This window comes from Strigops habroptila, chromosome 8, assembly GCF_004027225.2.
Source record: "Strigops habroptila isolate Jane chromosome 8, bStrHab1.2.pri, whole genome shotgun sequence".
NCBI lineage: Eukaryota > Metazoa > Chordata > Aves > Psittaciformes > Psittacidae > Strigops > Strigops habroptila.
In genome coordinates, this window is record NC_044284.2 from 15,478,290 (window position 1) to 15,499,987 (window position 21,698).

The window sequence follows — 21,698 nt, forward strand, 5'->3', positions numbered from 1 at the left end:
AATAAGGAAGATGATGACAGTACCCCAAGACTGAGAGGAATCAAAGAAATAAAGAAAATAGTTTCTGATGTTGGCAAGGATGTTACAGCTTTGACAGTAGCTAGGGCCTTTATTCTTTCCTGTATAGGTGACTGGCAGAGGTACCAACACTGACAACACCTATGCAGCATATGAAAAGTTTAAATGATGCCATATTTGTGCACACAGCAACAGCAATATTGAAGGGTAACACTCATAATGAAAACAGAGAAAAGACCACTGATGAATCAATGGTTTCACAGTGCAGCTTGAAATGCGAGAAGTGTACACCACTGTCCCAATGTGATCTGACTACAGCCATTTACCTTAAACACTTTTTCTAAATTTAAGTTTTCCAGAAGAGAAAACAATAGGAAGTTTCCCATTACCTAAACTCCTCACCCATAAAGGTGTTTTATCCAACATCCAGACATTCAGAAACAAGATATGTCCACCTAGCTTGTGACTTGGAAAACAAACCTGTCTGCTTGCTTCATTTTATAAACGTAACGGGGTTACGACATTTTGAAACAGCACAACTTTATGATTTAAATTAAATGCAGTGTTATTTTCACTGACAATTTCAATATTATTAAAAATCCTAGAGAATGTGCTTATGTTCAGCATCTTGAAAAATTATTTAAAGTATCATCTTTAGTTCATAAAAAGACAAACATGTATTTAAGAAGTAAATAACAATGCTGTAATAAAATCCAAAAGGGAGCAGATTACATACTCATTTAAGTTGTCAGAAAGCTTTTGCATTCACTGATCTATAAATATTCATCTGCAGAATAAACTCCTTGTTGTAAGTGTAAACATTGTGAAATAGAAGTAGAACAACAGATTTCTATCTCTGTGTTCCTATATAATTGTAGCATTTCATAGTGGTCTTCATTTGGGCGTCTCAAAATGTTCAAGTAAGTCCATCATGTTCCATCTGTCTCCTCTTCATATCTGCAAACTTCTCTCCTTTGTTCTCAGAAAGATTATCTAAAGCACAACAAGGAGCTGCCATAAGAAACAGATAATTCTAATCAGTTTCTAGGCTACATGTCTGGGTCTTCTATTTATTCACCCTTTAGTCTAAGAAATGCATATTCTATTGTTTTTCTCAAGGAGTGCTTTTCTCCCTTTTGGGTGCCTAATAAAAGAATCCATCAGCTCAGTAAACATATAAAAAGCTGTTCCTAGTAAATGATATGTTGTGACTAGTTTTTCTTGCTTTGGTTATACATCATGTATTGCTATATGGAATAATCCCTCTACAAGCTAGACTTGCAGGACCTGAAATGAAAAGGGTAGAATTTGTATGGTAGACCATGCTTCAAGGGGGCCTCAGAGCCTACGTTCTGGATCAGAAAAAATCATAGAATCATAGAATAGTAAGGGTTGGAAAGGACCTTAAGATCATCTAGTTCCAACCCCCCTGCCGTGGGCAGGGACACCTCGCCCTAAACCATGTGGCCCAAGGCTCTGTCCAACCTGGCCTTGAACATCGCCAGGGATGGAGCATCCACAACCTCCCTGGGCAACCCATTCCAGTGCCTCACCACCCTCACTGTAAAGAACTTCCTCCTTATATCTAATCTAATCAGTTTTCTGATATCAGTCTTAGTTTTCCATGTCTTCTAATGATGAAGACTGTCATCATTATCATTATACTGTGAAGTCCTCTTAGATAATTGCTGATGAAAAAAAATGTGAATTAAAATTTCTGGGAAAAAGATAAGCTTAATGCAGACAGTGAGGACTGGCTGTAAGAGCATATTAAAAGATTGTGAGTGAGATATAAATAAGGCAAGCAGAAATCAGTTTCTTCAGTGTCTACAAGTAAAATTCACTTCTGACAGGGCCTGTGTATAACTGGAACAGAGCATATATGCTTTATGGAAATTTAAGCTGGAAAGGAAAATTTTACCTGTGCGCTTTGCAAAGGGCAGTACCCTTCATGCCTATGGGGAACAAGTGGTATCTGCTATGAATCAAGTTTTAGATGACTCCAGCCTGCATTTACTATTGGTCTGAGTTTCACAGCAGGATAAGCAGTGCAAGAAGGACCATTCTGCCTGAATATTACTTATCGGTAAATTTGTGAGAAATTAGTTTTTGTTTAAAGTGCTACTAACAAGAAAATTTTGCAACTGGAGGAAGGTAATTTGGATTTTTCTGAAGGAGTTGTTTTAATAGCAGAAACAAAAAAACAGCAAAAGAGTTGCACTCAAGATGCAAACAAATGAGAGGCTGTCAAGGAGATGTAAAAAAAGATGGAAGTGTAAAGAAGATTCAGGATGAATACCCTTGAGAATCAGATGAAAAAGCAAAATCTGATAAGGAGAGAATTTTGACCACCAGAATTGAAGGAAAACTAGGAGGAAAATTCCAAAACCCTATTCCACAAAAAGCCTGTCCTAAAAGGAAGGAACTAGGAAAAGTTGTCAGGCTTTGAGTCTAATATAAATCAAAATTAATATTAACAATTAAATCCATGTATCTTTAAAATGTGATATGACTTGAGTTAGATTGAAAATGAACAAAATTATTTTATCAGTAGCTTATACTACACCATAACACTGTAATGGTTATAAGATTATAAATCATCTAAGACTGATCAAACCTAATAAGATGCCATAAAGGAATATTGCCATTTAGGATTTCCCACGTATTGAAAGATATTACACATTTCAGTGTGGTCTGGAAACACTCTTACCATGGGAAGGTTTGGTACAGAATATATGTAAACATTAGGGTACTTCAAGGACAGGAACTGCAAGCTTCTTTACAACAAATAAATGTCTGTAATGAGACTGAAGTGTACCTAAGCTAGGATAGACATATTGCTGATTCACCCTCATTCAGAGAAAGTCTGCTCTTAGACCACAACTAACGTGTGCGTACTGGATTATTATTACAAGGTCTTTTAATGCAGGCAGAGTATTTCAGGGGAGAATCTTTCCATACTGGTTTCGTTTATTCTTTCATTAAAAATCTATGACTTCTCTCAGTAGAGCAGGACACTGAATTAGAGGAGCTTTTTGCCTAATCCAATATGGATGTTGGCCATTTTTGGGTCCTTTTAGAAAATTTATCCATCCAACTTGAGGTTTTGGTTGTTTGGTTGTTTTGGGTCTTTTTTTTTTTTTTTTTTAAATCTGATTATCAAAATCCAAGTTTAGCATGTTTAAAATCTGTCAAGTGGATAATTTAACAACTTAACTACTTAGTGGTAGTGGTACAATACCAGGCTTTGGAAACTGGATAAAATTTTCCATGAGTGTCCAGGTTTCAGTCAGTTCAGTTTCAAGTTACCTCAAAACAAACTTAGGTTCACACAGTCCTAGAGGCAGTTTGCATTTTTTTAGATTTTCTTCATTTTTAGTAAAAATTGATAAAAGTTCTTATGTTTATGGTAACAGGATAACTGTGGACTGCATTCTGCCACTAGGAAATGAAATATATGCATACTTGGTCATAATCAATACCTCTGTCTCCAATTCCTATCCTGATTCTACATGCTGGATGAGTTGCTTCTTACGCATATTTAACAAATATTCGGATAATGAATCTTTCAGTTGTTAATTCAGCTTGATCCAGGGAGTATGGATGCTTTGCATAACAACTGTTACACTCTTAAGAGCGTTTCAAATTACTGCAAGAAACACAAAGCATGATGCTCCAAAACATGTCGGGTGTATTAAATTAGAAGCATGCATTTGAATTTTCCAGAACACGTAAAATTTCTGAATATTATAAATAGATTAATTACTCTTCCTGAGAAATTATAGGTATGTAATACTACCTAATTCTGTAATGCCCAGTGTGTGAAGAGTATCTGGTGGTGCATGATTCTACTTCCGGAATAGTTACTGACTTCTTGTGTGAGCAGTCCAATACCTCAGACTCCAGCAAGCTCTTAACTGCAACAGTCTTGAGGCACTGAAGTTGGAATGCCAAGGTTTATTTTGTATACCATCAAAGCTCTGGGAGCAGACTGAAAGAAAACAAAAATGCAGGTGTTTTTTTGGACTTACAGGCTGAAGTGTGCAGAGACTTTTTTATGGAAATGCGTTGAGGTGAATGCTGCCCACAGTGGGACTCTACTTGTGCAGTCTCAATGACCAGAGTTGTCTTATTGCAGCTTCACCTCTCATTTCACAAAACACAGCAGCAGGAGTTGAAAGGCTCTCACTCAGTTTCAACAAATATTTATATACAGTTGGTCATTTCACAATATCCTGTTCTGCTTAACAAGATGTTCTGCAGTTTCTGGAAGTCACATGGCTTATACTGGAAGTTTATTTTTATAAGTTGAGCTTTTGCAACCATTAGCTACATATACTAATCTTTGAGGGAAGGAGAATACTTGTATTAGACACTATGGGTAAGCAATAATGGTATCATCAAGCATCATCACTTAGGATAAAGATACAACTGGAATATAGGAAAGAGTGACTTTTCCAGCTGAAGAGAAATTCAGTATTAATTTCTGACATTGTGGGATTGCTGTGTAGTGAAAGAAAGAGTTCTGCACCCCTACCTCAGCTTATGCTCAAAGTCTCACAGAACTGAAGAGCGTAATTCAAAGCCTGTTGAAGTAATCAGAGTCTTTTCCTTCACTATTCTTTAAAGGGAGAGTGTTATGTGAAAACATATTCCAGTCTCTGAAAAGAAAATATTCTGGAAAAACAGAAGGATTTACACTGGACTGTCTAATGAAGTGGCATTAGAGTTTCAAAACTACCTGAGCTACTAAATTTTGTCCTCCTCATTTCTTTCACTGTCTTGTGTGCAGTTAATTTCTATATCCTGGAATTCAGTTATTCCCACAGCATTAAAGCCTGCTATAAGGAATGAAAGGTGCAAATTGGAACTTCTCATTGTAATTCTTAAATTTGATATATTATCCATGATATATTCTGTCATTTTAGCATTTTGGAAATTGCATGCCTACTTAAACTAGTAATTTATTTATTTATTCATTTACTTATTTATAATTTTTTAAATTTTAATGCTATTTATGAAAAAAGTGCTTTTCTGAAGAAAAATGTTTAGGAAAAACACCCCAGGTTTTATAAAAGACCTGAGAAAGCATCACAGAGATGGGGAAAACTGAAGCATTTGTTTTTTTAGTGACTTCAAACCTCAGTTTCAGGGTGTTTGGACAGGATAGACGTTTTATTATTGGTCAGAGTATTTTCTCATTGCCCCTTTACTCATTTATGTGCTGCAGTTGCTTCTCATCCCTTGTTCTTTTTCTTTGCCTATTCTTTATTATTTACACAAGAATCAGAAGTTCTCTCAGAAAACAGGTTTTTAGGCATTGGGTAAGGTGGTTAGCAACATCTTCACCTTTTGTAGAACCAGACTACACAGCTCAGTAGTGTGTCATCGGAAGAAGATAATGAAAATTCAGAGGACATGTATTATCGTTTAGAAATCAACATACAATATTTCCATATGTATCTGATACAGTGAATGAAAAACAACATTTTACTATCACTTCAGTTATATCAGTGCAGAGTTTCGTGAAGTGTAAATTCAGTATTTAATTATTCTGTGTATATTAATTCTACAAGCACTGAGAATTGCTTTTCAAATAATGTCTAATTTTAAAATATAGGACAAATCTACGCCTGACTCTACATTAGTGCCCTAAGGAAGACAGAACATCCCACAGAGACAGTTTCCAGTATGAAAAACTGTTTGCCCCTGTACAAAGCAGGGCATTCTCTGACATCACTTCAATTTCAAGGACTTAAGATTGGCACTAGCTTAATATTAACATCTTTGGCAAGTAGTGAGCACCTTTTGCCAATTTCAGGAAAAAAGACGATGCATTTATCAGACTTCGAAGAAATATTATATGCCTCCCAGTTTGAAACTGAAGTAGGAACTGTTCTATAGCCACTTTTATTTTGGTGCAAAGATCGAGGAATTTTCTTTAAACATCTTGAGTGAACTCTTCCAAATCTTCATTTTCTTAAGCAGATAGTTAAAGCCACTATAGTGGTATAATATGTCTCACATGCCTGCCGTTGTACTTCCTAGAAAGTTAACATGGTTGTCTTCTTGGTTGTCATGGTTTTTTCACTGTATTTGAATTTTACCCATAGATATTTCTTACAGCTGATGGACTATCCACAATTTTGCTGAGTGATGGTTCATTCCAGTTTTTCTTACAAAGAGAAAAAAAACCCCCAAAACTGTGACAGTGGCATCAGAAAAGTTTAAAAACACAAACAGCAACTGGCAGTACAAAACAATCAAATCATAATTTAGTATGTAATTTCTTCCACATATCCCACCATTCTGTGGTAGGATAGGTGGAAACTGAAGAGTTTTGGCGTGAGAAACTACAGGGAACACTTACTATGCAGACGTTAACTTCTGTAATATATAAGTCCTGAGCCTGTACCACAGAATCTCACTGAACCTGATAAAATTAATCCCCATTGATTTCAGCATATTCATTAGCTAGTCTCTGTAGCTAACTACTTAATACACAAAAAAGTAATTACACAAATTGAAGCTCAAATTTAAAGTCCAAAGAAAACAATGCTGTTATTTGCTATCTAATCCTGAAGACACTAAGCATCTCTACTTTTGGCTTCAGCACTGGTGCATTATTGTAGACCTCAAGAGATTGCGCCTGTAAACAGTAGTTTTCTCTAGAAAATGTAGAAGTCAGACATATTTGGCAACACTGATGAATGAAAATACAAACTGGTATAAAATAGATTATAATAAATTGATTATTAAAAAGGATAGTTAATGTACAGTACTTGCAAAATGCTATCCAAATGGTTCTTCTTATGTCCATTTCTATGACATGTTACACAGCATGGCAAAAATCTGACTTAATCTCAGGGATTATCATACTCTACAGTATTTACTTCTGTACTGCATGTGGAGGCAGGTTATGAACAGTAGTTAGTTTTGGCACATAAAATACTCAAGCAAACAAAGATTCCTGGAATTCAACTGAAAACTTCCAGTAAAACAAAGACTGTACTCTCAAAAGTTCAAATGATACCTAAAGTAAACATGACTAATCTGCAGATATTACATGTTACTATCTTTACTTTTTGTTTTTCAAGTGCAGTGGTAGTAGAGGATTTAAAAATCATACTTCTGTTCTCCGTAAGCTTGTAATAAATTTTCTGATAATACTTCTGTTTTAGCAGACCCACAGTTTGGATTTCTGTCTGGTTTTTTAGTAATACTACATCTCATCTCTATTGAACCAATTTTGTTTTGTTATAACTGGTCACTCAGATCCACTATGAAAAAACAGCCTTGCTGAATTTACAGGAAACCTAGAATTGGTATAGAAGGTGCTAAACTTGGCTCTGTGTTTTAATTAGGCTTTTTCTGTGTATTTATTATTACAGTGGTTTATATTCTTCAGAAGAACAAGCTGTTGTGAGCATTGCCTTTGCTGAACAGTACTTTCCTGCTTGAAATTATTATGTTTGTCCAGGGATGACCAAGTAAATTATTGTTTCTTCATCGGATGAAAGAGGAGGAGGAAGCAAACAAGAACAAGGAGATAAAAATACCACCATATAATATTAAAACAGCCAAAAGAGGAAGTCCAAGTTACTGTGTATTTCATTATGTCAGGAAATACAAGAAAGCAGACAAGAACATAATGCTGTCTGGTTTGGTACATGCAGTATTTATGCATGTTTTAAAAATAACCCTTAACACTTAATTTACAAGAGAAAAGAATTTGATACCACTATTCATATTAAGAATTATTTTGTATTAGAAGATGTCAGTAAATTGTGGGGAATAGAGTAACTAGTTCATGTGGTCTTGGCTTCATGGGTGGCTAATAACTTTTCCATTGCACTCTCCATGCAGTGTAATCAGGTAGCCCAAATAGCTGGAAACATGCTATAGATGCTGAGTAATGCTTATTTAGAGGGTATTGTGATGAGATTGAAGTGTAATATTCTTGTGGAAGGAGTTAAAGAGGTAATATGTAATTTGGTAATTAGACTCCCATAAAGTTGTCCTTTGCAAGTCAGGATTTTCTGCAGTTTTGTGATCTCTGGCTCTAATAAAAATGAGGCAGAGCAGCAAAACACCCAATAAAAGTAAGACCTGGTAACCATGCTTTTGTTTTCAGGGTTAGAGCTTGAAGTGCAATTTGGTTGAACTGCAAATGAGGTGCAAGTAATTTTTCAGGAAAGAAATTAATTTGTTCAATAAGTTGTTCAAGAGCTGAATTTCTGCTTCAGCAGTGAGGAAATAGCTCCCATATCTTACTGACTTTAAGACTGTTAAATAAATGTGAGAAGCTCTGGCTCATGCCCACTGAGTTCAATCAGAAACAGCTTGAATCCACAACATTTTGGATCAGGCACAAAATTATTTTGATGGCTTCAAGGAATAGGAATATATAGGACTATAAGGGAGTACAGTTGATGAAATCTTGGTCTCACTAAATTCAGTGGGAATTTTACTGTTCACTTAGAAAAGGCTGAAATGGTTCAGGATATATTAACTTAGTTAAGCTAAAGTGGGCTTAATGATTGGGTGGGCTGGCTACAGAAAGCTCATGAAGAAGAATAAAGAAAATATCTCCATCAAGGCTTGAGTCTTCCTACCAGCAAACTATTATTTTTTTTTTAAGGTTTTACAAAAAGAACAAAAAGTGAAGAAGCATCTCTCATGCCTTGAAAATGTAAAAAAGCTCTAGGCTACTCAATTTATTTTACATTTTAATCCATCCTGTCAAATACAAAGGGTAAAATCAATCCTTTTGCATGTACAAATACCACACAATTTCACAGGCACCAGCATCAGAAAAATACATTCCTACCAATGATACAATCACGCATGATGCTTCAATACAACCCACCTGCAGGTATTTAACACACTTAGTGGAGTGGTGTAATAGCCCTGTTATGTAGGAGCCATATCAGTGGTTCAGTGTAATTGCTACTTTCCTGCCCCTGGTGACCTTAACTTCTGAAGTCAAGGTCATGTGTTTTAAAGATGTACCCAACAAAACACAACTAAAGAGAAGAAAATGAACTAAGGTCATCAGGAATAATAACAATGAAGAATTAAAAATCCATCACCATTCTGCTTTTGAAATTACATATAACTTATGTGAATAACAGTATTAAGATACCTTCTTTTTCCATATTTGGATGCCTCTTCAGCATACTCCATTATTTCAAATGAACACTGGAAAATTATTTAGCTGAGACCAAAAGAAAGCTTAATTAGTATAATTCCTTACAGTCCTGCTGTTAATATTTTCAGGGACAAAAATGTAGTTTTAACTCCTGTAAAACACCCCCCCCAAAAAAAAAAACCAAAAACAAACCCAAAAAATCCCAAACTAAAAACCCAACCAAAAAAAAAGAAAACCCAAAAAACTTCCCTCAAACAAAAACCCCAAACAAAACAGAACAAAAAAAAAACCCCAAAATCAAAAATCCCAAAACAAACAAACAAACAAAAGCACAAAACACCCAAAACCAAATAACTCTTCCCCCTCCTCCCCAACTGGGAAATAGTGAAATAATGGATGATCTAGATTACAACTCCAGTGAAAAATGTGGGACAAATTGGATAGGAATATAAAATTACCACTTCTGACTGAAGTATCTAACTTATGCAAACAACAGGGAAAAAACTCCACCCTTTTTAGAACATTTTGAGATGTGTGAAAACTACAAATGCTAGAACTGTGAAAAGGAAACTGGGAATTTGATCCATATGTTCTGGAAATGCCACTGCCTACAGCTAAATTATTTTTGGAGAACAGAAGAGAGAACAGAAGAACAACTGCTAAAGCTGTTATAAACACAGGGTCTCCCTGGTGATGCAAAGATCTTACCATGGAGGGTATTAGTGAGTGACTATTACCATCTGGATACCATACATGGAGAAATAATTTTTTGGCATGTTCTAGAATAATTACTAAAGAAGAAGATATTATTTATCAATTATTTCTCTTAATTCTCTGTGAAGAAATCATTCCGCTACACTATTCAGGGTGGTTCACAAATCTATTTTCTTCATATACGTGAATATAATTTAAAAGCCTAACCTGATCCAAGTAATTCTGCTGTATTAAGAAAAGTCATATTTTAAGTTTGGGAAGCTCTTAATTGAAATATTATCCTTTTTATTGAAATATTTTTAAAATCTGCAACATACAAAATAGCAGTTAGACCCATGGACAGATTCTGCTACTTCTCAAAACCAAAAGCACGTCATGCTGATTACAAGAGAAATAATTACCAATTAACCTGGACTACCATTTACTTGTTCACAGGAATGTGTGACTGGAAGAAATGAACTTAATTAATTCTGTGATCAAAGACAACCAAGCCTTACAGTTTTATTCTGTACTTTTAGCAAGCAGAATCTTCGTACCCATTGGCATCTTCCACCTTCTACTTGAAGGCTGACCCTGGATACTTATTCCTCTGATGATTCGATAGCCTGCAATTCTCACATTCAGTTTATTCTAGACAGTCAGTACCTATTTATACCAACATTATCCTTCTAGTATGCAACACGTACTCTCATAACTAGTTCATGCTAGTAACTCTTGCCACAGAAAGAGATAGAAACTGACATAGAGAGGAACAGATTTAAAGAAAGGGGTGTGTATGTTTTCTTGGCCATACCAGCAAGCTCTCCCTAAAAAAGTTAGAAGATGTTTATAAAAAATTCTGAATGGTGGCAACTATATACCATCTGTTTTGTTCTGGTTTAGAAAGGAATTGCATCAATTCATGATGTTCTGTATACCACCTCTCCCTCACAACAGCCACTAAGCAAAACCTAGCAGCAAAGTTGTGACTATGATATTGAAATAATTAAAAAATTGCTTTCTTTCATTACAAATGGCATTTGAGAATTATATTAATAACATTTCTGGTTTGATACTAATTTTTACTTTTCTTTGAAAAAAAGTCTTTGCTGAGCAATTCGTGAATTCTGAAAATAACTAGTTCTCTGCACATATAATCACCAAACTTGAACTGACCCTAAGTACAGTTCTTATTTTTCATGTCTTTATTCATTCTTTTCTACATAGTATTTGTGGAATTCAGCATCTGGAACGAGCAGGAAACAGGTTGACTCTCTTTGACTCCCTTTATTTCTGCATAGTGACATTTTCCACTGTGGGCTTTGGGGATGTTACACCCAAGATATGGCCTTCAAAGCTGCTTGTTGTCATTATGATCTGTGTTGCTCTTGTGGTGTTGCCCATACAGGTAAATTTGGATTTTTTTTTTTCTCTTTAGAATGGTTTTTAAAACAAAAGAATAATAACTGAAATAATTTATTGTTGCTATTATTATATTGCACGTATGATGTCAGAAAAAATAACTATCTTCTACACCTCCTATTCTGTGTCTTTTTTTATTCTTTCCTTTTTCCTTTTTCTGTCCTCCTATAGTATAGCTTTATGCTATAAAACAGAGCACTAATAACAGTTTTCAAGTGCTAGTGAAAGCTTTCTGTTTCTGTCATGTACCACAGAGCCCTTCCTTCATCCTGAAATATGGGTTTGTTATTAATGGAGCAATTCAAAAAAACCCAAAACCAAAAAACAACAGTAGCCAGCACTTTCATTATGAGCATAGCATTTCCTCTGCAGGCTCTCCCTGTTTCTAATCGTGGTTCTCTCCACTTCCTCTCTTATTCTTACAGCTCAGTGCTAACATGAAAAAAATCTCATTAAATCTGCAACTCAGGCAAATTGGGTTCACAGCTGTGTATGTCGGTACAACACACACAGAGCCAACAGAACAGTTAGGAATTTTTCATGCCTACTTAAGTTTAGGACTTCCAACAGTTTCAACAGGAAAAGGCAGATTTATGAAAATCCAGGTATTCCAAGGAGTCAACCAGTTTCATTAAATTTGTACCAGACATTTCCAAGCTCATTAGGTGAGGCTTTGTGACAGAAACTCTGAAATTACATGGGAAGCCCTGCCAGGTTGTTAACTGTTCCACACTTGGTCATTACCCAGACCTCCTGCCATAAAAAAGGGGATGTGGGGAGACATTGTGCATGCTTATCAAAGCTTATGGTGGACCTGCCAGACCACGAAGCTCCAAAGTTTTTCCATACAGCCATAGTTCCCAGACTCTGCTTCTTTGACAGTGAACTAAAGCTCACTGTGAGCAGACAACAGAGAAGACCTGGGAGGTTGGAAGCTCAAATTTTCAGCATTTTCTTGAAATCATTTGAACATTTTAATTATACCTAAATATTTAATGTATGCATATGCAGAGACATATGCACTAACACAATTATATTCCCACTTGGTGGAAATTTAGTAAAATATATATTCTATTGAAAACTAAAATACCCTTTAAGAAATTTGGAATTTCCTAGTAAATAGAAATTTCATCTTTCAGGTAGTTCCAACATACACTTCAGGCATAAAAGCTCTGCATTACCAGTAAAAAAACCTGGAATCTATTGTCCTTTCACAAAACTTACCTATTATTAGCTACTTTATTTTATAGCTTTGTTATGATAATGGGGCTTTGTATAGTTTTCCATACACAGAATATGTGGGAGGCATTCTCTCCTGAGCTTTTGTCCTATGATATTAAATCATTATTCACAATTCAGTCTCCCCATCAGTTGAATGTGGACGAGAAAAAGCATCTATCACACATACATAGTTAAATCGAGCTTAGCATTAAATGCATATTACTTACAATACAATTTGAAATTGTGTTTGTATGTTTTATTACTGATTATTACAATAACACTGACAGTATTCCCTTTAAGGGATTCAGACTAGTAGAACAATATTTACTGCTAGCCTCTATCTATTGTTCAGCTGGCAATGGCAAATTTGCTGTATTAACAACTGCTGTGTATCTAAGTTATATCTAAATTTATAGACAAATAAGAGAGTATACAGAAGGTCACCTAAAGAACATTTTAAAACCTCTGAGAAGAGTTAGTGCCAAACTAAGTAAATTGGTGCTTCTATGTGAGTATCTGTACCCACAGTATAAAGTGGGTGAAAATTTAACTTTTCTTTTGAGGGAAGCATTTATGTCACATGGTGCTGGGAAAAGAGAGTTTATGTATAACATACATAAAAGAATAAGGTACAGCCTTCATTCTTTTCTAAAATCTTGAGATCTACTGTAATCTCATGATATTTTAATGGATTTACCCCACTTTTGTGTGTGGTAGAGTGGCTCTTCTGCCATGTTTTTTAATCACCCTATTATTCATCTCACCCACTTACTAGAGACCTTTTCACAAAGAAAAAGACATTGTGGGCTAAGAACAGCTTTTCATAGAGGTATGAGATGAACAATGCAACATTGTTAAGTCATGATACAGTTGTACTGCACATCTGCTTGTCTTGTATTGCACTGACAATTGGCATCTCTTGCAGTTTGAACAGCTGGCATATTTGTGGATGGAGAGACAGAAGTCCGGTGGTAACTACAGTCGACACAGAGCTCAGACGGAAAAACATGTTGTGCTCTGTGTTAGCTCTCTGAAGATTGACTTACTTATGGATTTCTTAAATGAATTCTATGCTCACCCCAGACTGCAGGTACTTACAATGAAAAAAAAGAAAAAAAAAGAAGATTAACTCAAACCACTGATTTTCTGGACAGCCTTCTGAAAGTTTTTAATTTGTAAAACTGAATTTGGGACTAGCTGATTGAATTGGGAATCTATAATTGCAATAAGAACCTGATACAAAGTATGGAGACATTAATTTTAAATTAAGCTAAATAGACTAAATAGATAGAATTACTGTCTTGTTGAATTATGCCAGTCCTTTTAGAAACAGATATTTCCATGCAAATTCCTTATATTCTACCCCAAAACAGAAAATAAATGAAAACTACTCTAATTATTTTTTCCTGTTGTTTTGGGACTGGATCCAAAACTCCTCAGAAGTCAAAGCATCTTTTAGTCTTTGCATTTTGCTTTGTCTTTTGCCAGTGTTAGGAAGATTAGATACCTTTGGAATTGTTGAAATTAAGAAATAAATAGATGTACTTTAAAGGACAAAGGCCTTGAAAGATTACACACGAGATTTTCTTAGTGTACACATATTCCCTAGCTAATACAAACTTGTCATATGACTTTTTTTGATCATATAAAAGCTTATTTATATGAGATAGTAATTTGGACTCATTATCATTAGCTTTGCTACAGACCATTTCTTTCACTAAACCTTCTCTATGCCTTTTATTAAGTTACCTGTGATACCATGCTTCATTAAATAGTGCAAGAAAATCACAAAAATACAACTCTCAGCAATTTGACAAATCCCAAATCCAAAATATTCCCCAAAATAATTACCTAAGTAAGAGGCATAAGCAAATGCACAAAGAAATCCAGTTCTTTATAGATGCAAACACAAATTGAAATACAAAAGTTAACTACCCTGAAGAATGAGTTAGGCTCTGTGACACACTGGAGACAAAGAAGAAAAGTCCTAGTACTCGTTATGTGGCATAAAAAAGGTTACATACATTTTCTTTACAGCTGAAATGCGAAGCTGAAGGACATAGATGACACACTGGATCCACTAAGCACTAAGCTTTCTGCAAGTCTGTGTGCGCTAAGGAAGGCTTCTATGACAAGCCTGTCCTAAGCTCTCAGTCTCTCCCCTCATGTTCCATTTATGTCTCCTTTTTCTATGTACACACATGTATACTTCAGAGCAACAGTACTTTTCCTAACAAGGACTGTTTGTTGCACAGGAAACAGAGTTTGGATCTGCCCCTTAATGTAGAGAAAAAAAATTGGGGGAAGATAATTCCATTTTGATCATTGAAAACTTCCTACATTTTCCAGCTAGAATGACAGAAATATAAACTGTCTCTAAAAAACCCCCATTATGCTCATATGGAAACAAAAAATGTTTCTAAATGTACTTCACTTGCTACCCTGGCGTCTTCTGTGAGCAGCTGACAACTGTCCAGCCATTTTTATTAAAGAATTCAATATTTTAAACCCACATATTCAAATAACTATTGTCAATTAAATTTGAGAATTATCAGAGACTCTTTTGACATCCTGGGTCTCTACTGACTCATTCTCTAGCAACAATAAATAGTAACATAATAAAATAACATGACTATTCCCCCTTATGTTTTTGACAGGACTATTATGTCGTTATTTTGTGTCCTACTGAGATGGATGCTCAGGTCCGAAGGGTATTACAAATTCCAATGTGGTCCCAAAGAGTTATCTATCTGCAAGGCTCAGCACTAAAAGATCAAGACCTGTTGAGAGCTAAGTAGGCAAATATTGACCAATATTGTTTGTTATTTTGTTTCACTCATACTGTTTGATAAATAATTTTGACAAAAAAACAAAAGCTGTGCTAGAAGAAAAGCATGTGTATTTGGAAAGCAAGGCTCTGATATAATTTGTTTTTCTTAATATCTGAAATTTTTCAAGGAACAGATATTTTTTAGGCTCTTTCATTTGACAAAATTTTTCCTTACTTTTTTTTTGTCTCAGTTTTTAAAGGTATTGAAACAGAGTGCCTGTGATTTCTTCTGAGAAAGCAGCTCAGAAAATTCCAAAACTGCCAATAATGATAGAATTTATTTCTCTTCTTTCAGCAAAAATAGGAAATGTGATGGTAGTTCTCCTGACCAACTGAAGGGAAAAAAAAAGCAAACAAAAATAATTATCACACTTTGAACCCATTGCAGAGTTTTGTTTCCTTCCCAAGTTCAGCCTGTTAGTATAAGCAACTACTCTACTATACCTCCCTATACTCTTCTTTCAGGGCCTTCCTCTTATCACATACTTCCACCATTTCTAAAAAATCCTCTCTGCCAGTTAACAGTGAATGACATTAATCAAAACACATCAGTCAAACACAGTTGCTTCCCCCCCACATTGCTCAATCACTTGAAGGCGTGAAGGAATTCACAGTGGAATTCATGTAGGTGGGGTGTCTCTTTAAACTCTCCAAAGAGAGAGAAAGGTGATTCTTAGCAGATAACTGATTTAACTTACCTGCATTGCTCTTTATAAGAAGCAACTAATATAGATACCTAAATTAAGGTTGACTGTTTGTGTCATTCAGCCTTCTTTACCCCAGGAGAGTTATTTCCAAGAATCTATTCTGTGAGAAGTCTAGTGAGCAGTGTTCTCAGATTTCTGCCACTGAAAAAAACCTCAAAATTTGAAATACAATAAAGCTTTTTTTCAGGATTAGGAATTTTCTTTTAGAGAGTGGTTCCTCTTTTTGCTTTCTTGCTGATTTCAAGAAGGAATCTATGTGGGGATGTAGCTGGCATTTGTTCTACACATTAGGAGCAGAACAATTAGGCTGTTCCATAAAGAATTCAGCTTATAATAACCTGGAGGTAGTCAACTGTGGAACTGTGCTTTTTCCTGCAGAACATGTAATTGAATGTACCTGTCATAGAATAATTTTCAACCTCTCCTGAGGGAAGAAGCATAGTGGGAATTTAATAGAAAATTTAATATGAAATACAACCCAGTACCTAAGATGTTTCCTGTATTTCTTTTTAATGAGAACATAATGTACTGAGAAGATAACAAGGCACATGGTAAACTTCTAATAAATAAATAAAATAATGGTTACTAAAAAGAAACCCCAAACCTAAGTGTCTCATTATCAAAATGTCATACCTATATTATAAGAGAAATGCAGTGTCAAAATAACATGATAAAGGTCACACCAAAACCTAAAAGAGTACCAAAAGTTGCCTGACTGCAATTAGTAGTAAATAGTTAGATCTAAGATTGTATTTTTCTTTATATGCCCTAGTACACAATTCGGGTTTACAAAAGTGATATTCATTCTTGCTTCCTACCTTTGAGGGTGTAACTTTGCAAATTCTTGGTGTTCTCTAAACTGTGTTCACGTGCCCAGCTTTAACAAAAAAACCAGAATGAATTCTGTCATGAGGTATCACTCTGATACTTATATTGTTCATGAGCATGACTGGAAACATTATAGCTACTTCAGCATTTGAAACAACATGGGAACTGATTAAAACAGCTGTCATTTTCAATGCAGACTAGCACTAGAAAGCGAATAACACTACCATGCTTGATTTCTTTCCCCTGCAGCTTTCTCTCATGATCTGTCATGACTTCAAATACTTTTTTCTCTCTCCTCCTACTTTTTTTAGTGAACTATCCATAAACCTTCTTAATCCTTTTCTTCTCCACTCTTTACCTTATACGCTTTCCTTTCATAAATTTCTCTGCAATATATTAGCTCATTTTAATTTCTGCCATCCTCAAACAGTGGAACTACTGGGTTTTTTTTGTCTCAGATTCGGTTTTCCGGCACATACAAATGGTGTAATTGACAAAGCTTTTCCAGTTGTTAGGACATCAGTAATACTCCTCTCATAAGGATACTCTGAGTTGTCCTTAATTTTTTAATACTGATGTTAGTAGTGTTCCTATTGTCTAAGTTCATGACATACATAGATGTTACTCTTGGGTTATTATTCTTGTCATCTGTGCTGAAATGATTCAAAAAGTTACAAAAAAAACCCAACAACAATGGGGGAAAAAGGTGAATATATTCAGAAGAAATTTAATTATCTTACGAAGTCATCTATATCTATTATCACTCCAGTTACCTCTTCAGCTCTCACTAAAATCCCATCTAATTTCACTGAATTTTCTTTCTTACAAGTTTGTTAAAGACCTTGTCTTCCCATTTTGGCTCCCATGCTTAGCTGAAACTATTCATAGAGCTCCCATGATTTCTTCTAACCAGTGCTCAGAAGTGTCCCGTCCCCACTTCTTCTCCACATCAGCTGCATTTGACATTACTTTTTTGGCTATATTGATTTGCCTTTGTTACAATGATTTTTCCTTTTCAAGTACTTTAATCTTTTGAGGCTTCCTCTATTTTCTTACTGCTATGTGCCTATGTGGAATCTACAGTGATCTGACTTTATCTGTCTCTTTTCTTTATACTTTCTGTGAATGATCTCACACAAAACACACAAATGTAATCACTACTTCTACAGTCAAAAACCTGAAAGGTTGGCCAAGCTATCTGGCATCTCATTATGGATATCTATTAATCATCAACTTTAGTTTAGATGCAGACAGATGTAAACAGATCTTAATTTTTGCTATCAAAATAAAACCAGTATCCTACTGTGGATCATAAGCTTGGAATAATATTGCAGAGCATCCTATGTAGACAGAGACTGCATCTTGTGTTTTCCCACACAAGCTCTCATTTTTGCCCCACTTAAAATTATATTTATGTTCTTGACATTTATAATCTCAACTCTCCAAACCCTGTTTTTCAGAAGGTTCTGGAAACATGTAATACATCACTTTGCCTCTCTGCAGTCCTTCCCTGGCTTACCTTTCTTTGTTATATCAAGGAGTAACTCCTTATTCTTAGCCTGCAACTCCCAGTCCTGAGAGGTAACCTAGTAAGTCTATAATGCTACTCTCTTTCACACATCCAACAGATTAGCATACAAGTCCCACTGTGATTTCAACCATGCTGTCCCTTCAATCTAGGATGAATTTCTCAGAAACATCTGTAAAGTAATTCCAATATTCTCTGTCTCATCCTCTCTTCAGTTGGTTCTCTACCCTGATATCTAGTGAGACCATTTTCTACTTCTTCTAATTTTTATATTCAGGTATTGTCACGCTATTTCTTCCTGTTTCCCGTGTTTGCATATACTTTCGTTGTACTTTGCTGTGCCACTTAAATCTTATATGGCAAGGACTTTTTGTTCTGCGTTTGTACAGTACCTAAAAAAATGGACCATCAGTCTAAGCCTAGGGTCCCAATGGCCTAAACTGTTACTAACAACCACCAACTCCATTTTCTAGCAGCAAAGAAACCAAAGATTTAGGAATCTCAGGTCCCATTCCAGACCCCAGAATGGAGTTGGTGTAATTGGCAGTGAATTGGCTTTTCATTTTCCCCAGCTTCTGTCTCACTTTTTCCCTGCCCAGGAAACCCATTCCAATCATCGTTTCTCTTTGCCCAGAAAGTCCTGTCTTCTGAAGGAGGTCAACCAAGTAGGATTCAACCAAGGGAAGTAGGATTCACTGGAGGATATCAAGATCTGAGGCAAGAGAAGAAAAGCAAACTTTGATGAAATCTTCAGTCAGTTTTTCTCCACACTTTCACCACTACTCTTTTTATTACATGACCAGTTGTATCCACCAGGGGACAGTTAGACATTAAAAGTTCTCAAAGAGACCATGAACTGAAAATAGCTAATTCATTTAATACACATACAGATGTTTGTTATTTACCCCAAATGCATGATTCTAGTATATCTACCCATCTTTCTGCTATCATTAGGCAAGACAAGTCTGGATTATCTGCCTCCTCTCATTTATTTTCATCAGTAACTTGAACATGCCATACCCTTACACACTATGTAGACTGGTGCTATTTATTCACCTTTTATACTTATGACAGATAAATATTTATTTTGCAAATTAAGTGTATTTGAGGCCACTCTGCATTTATTATTTTGGCACAGCTTCTACTGGCACCAGGGAAAGTACATCTCCTAGAACCTAGTCAAGAAGTACTGGTACACACCATGAGTTGGTGTACAGGGTATCTGCTACTGACATTCAGATAATGCGTGAGAACAGATAGACTAAACTTTATATTCTATTTCTATAAGCATACAAGACTATAAACTGTGAAACACAAGTACACATAAGTATTTTGTTGGTAACAGGCTTGTTTCCCCTCTTCTAGAATGGATGATGCAGAAGCGTGTTTCATTCTGAGTAGCCGCTGTGAGGTGGACCGGACAGCAGCTGTAAGTTTTGAAGAAATAATTAAGAATGAATGTGTGTGCTGTTTATACTGTTACTGCCCCTATTCCCTGTCAGGGACTGAGACTTAATTCTGTGAACGGAAGATTAAACTTACCTGATTTATACAGAGACTCTGCATGTGGGATGAATGTCTTGTCTCAGTTAAGATAATGAAAAAGTTTCTGTTGGATTCCATAAGGCCAGGATTTCACTAATTTATGAAACATGATCTAATGGCTTATTTCACATAACATACCTAATTCTGCTTTTTTAGAAAATAAATTCCATGACATACCTACCAAAGAAATTAGGATTTTACAGCATATTTTAGTTATACATTGTTTTGGTTTTTTTTAAAGAGAATTTATATATTCTCACAGAACTTAAAAAATAAAAAGTACTGTAAGAATACAGTACTTTAAAAAAACAATTCTCATGCAGAATACAGTAGTTCTTTCCCTTTTTATGGAACGATGGCAGAATATCAAACAAACACTATCGTGGTACCTTATAGATATATTGACACTTGGTCATCAATCACTGAAAAGGGTAGTACTATGTCAAAAATGTTTTATACAAATTACCTGGACTAATCCAATTCAAATAATTATATTTATTAAATCCAAAAACAGATATCTATCAACTGACTGGCATTTCCTTTCAGAACTGTTGAAGTATCGAAAATTTGCTACTAAAAGTAAAGACTGAATTATAAATTAATTTGGGACTAATGCCAAATAACCAACATCATAGAATCACAGAATAGTTTGGGTTGGAAGGGACCTTAAAGCTCATTCAGTTCCAACCCCTTGCCATGGGCAGCAACACCTTCCACTAGACCAGGTTGCTCCAAGCCCCGTCCAACCTGGCCTTGAACACTGCCAGGGATGGGGGCAACCTGTGCCAGTGCATCACACCCTCATGGTAAAGAACTTCTTCCTCATATCTAAATATAATCTAAATCTACCCTCTTTCAGTTTAAAGCCATTCTGCCTTGTTCTGTTACTGAGAATATTTGACCATTTTTCATATTGGCCAATTTTAAATGTGAAAAATTGCAAGACTCTTTATATAAGTTACTATGGTTTTAGCTGATGTTACTAGTTACCTAGTCAGGTAAGTTACTGTCCACAAAGGAACACTGCTAATCCAAGCCTCTACTCAGCATATGTGTGATACAATAATAATTTTAATATGAACTAGAAGTCTTCACATACATAAAATTGCCTACTAATCACAAATATCCAGAAAAAAAGTCCAGAGAAGGATTTATGAACACAATTTCAAAGCTTTCACCATGAGCTGCATGCTAAATTATTGCACACTTACCTGTTTAGTCTTGAACTCCAAAGGAAGATCAGAATAAGTCTGAATATTCACAAACTTAAATTAAGATGCTTACAAATTGCCTAACGGGATCAAACTAGATCCTCTGGACTTGCTCAAGCAGGTCCACATCCTTATGTTAACTTAATTTTTGTAGACTATCAGCATGCTGTAAAAAATATATTTTTTCAAAGCTGAAGAGCCAGTGCAGGACCTATAACTCGCAGAAAGCCACTGAACTCCCTCAGAAAGAAATATTTGCTCCTACAATAATGTTCAAACTTATTAAATTAATAGCTTTGAATTTGATTTATCAGCAACAGACTTCTGAAAAAACACTAGTAAAAGCTACTGAACTTGCAGCAAGTAATCCGGAAGTAGTCAAGTAAGGCAAACATACTGTTTGGAAATGTTAGGGTATTTAAGTAGAAGAACAAGCAACAGTTCTTGCAAATACCTGGGAAAATACCAGTAACTTCTGAGAGACCAAAAAATATTAAAAAGCTAAAACGTCTTGCCAAAATTAGCCATGAAGTTAAGAATAAAT

General features: G+C 35.4%; 1 protein-coding gene across 12 annotated transcripts in view; it reads left to right on the top strand.

Annotated features, from left to right (window-relative positions):
• KCNT2 (potassium sodium-activated channel subfamily T member 2) overlaps positions 1-21,698 on the top strand; it is a 141,549-nt gene that overhangs the window by 64,550 nt on the left and 55,301 nt on the right. For all 12 annotated transcript variants that reach the window (XR_003992526.1, XR_003992527.1, XM_030493971.1 and 9 more), the window contains exons 10-13: positions 11,090-11,270; positions 13,431-13,595; positions 15,163-15,299; positions 19,764-19,827. Coding sequence is in view for 10 of the 12 variants with exons in the window: in XM_030493971.1 (XP_030349831.1) it covers positions 11,090-11,270; positions 13,431-13,595; positions 15,163-15,299; positions 19,764-19,827 (547 nt within the window). In the remaining 2 variants the exon portion in view is untranslated. The remainder of the gene's footprint in view (positions 1-11,089; positions 11,271-13,430; positions 13,596-15,162; positions 15,300-19,763; positions 19,828-21,698) is intronic.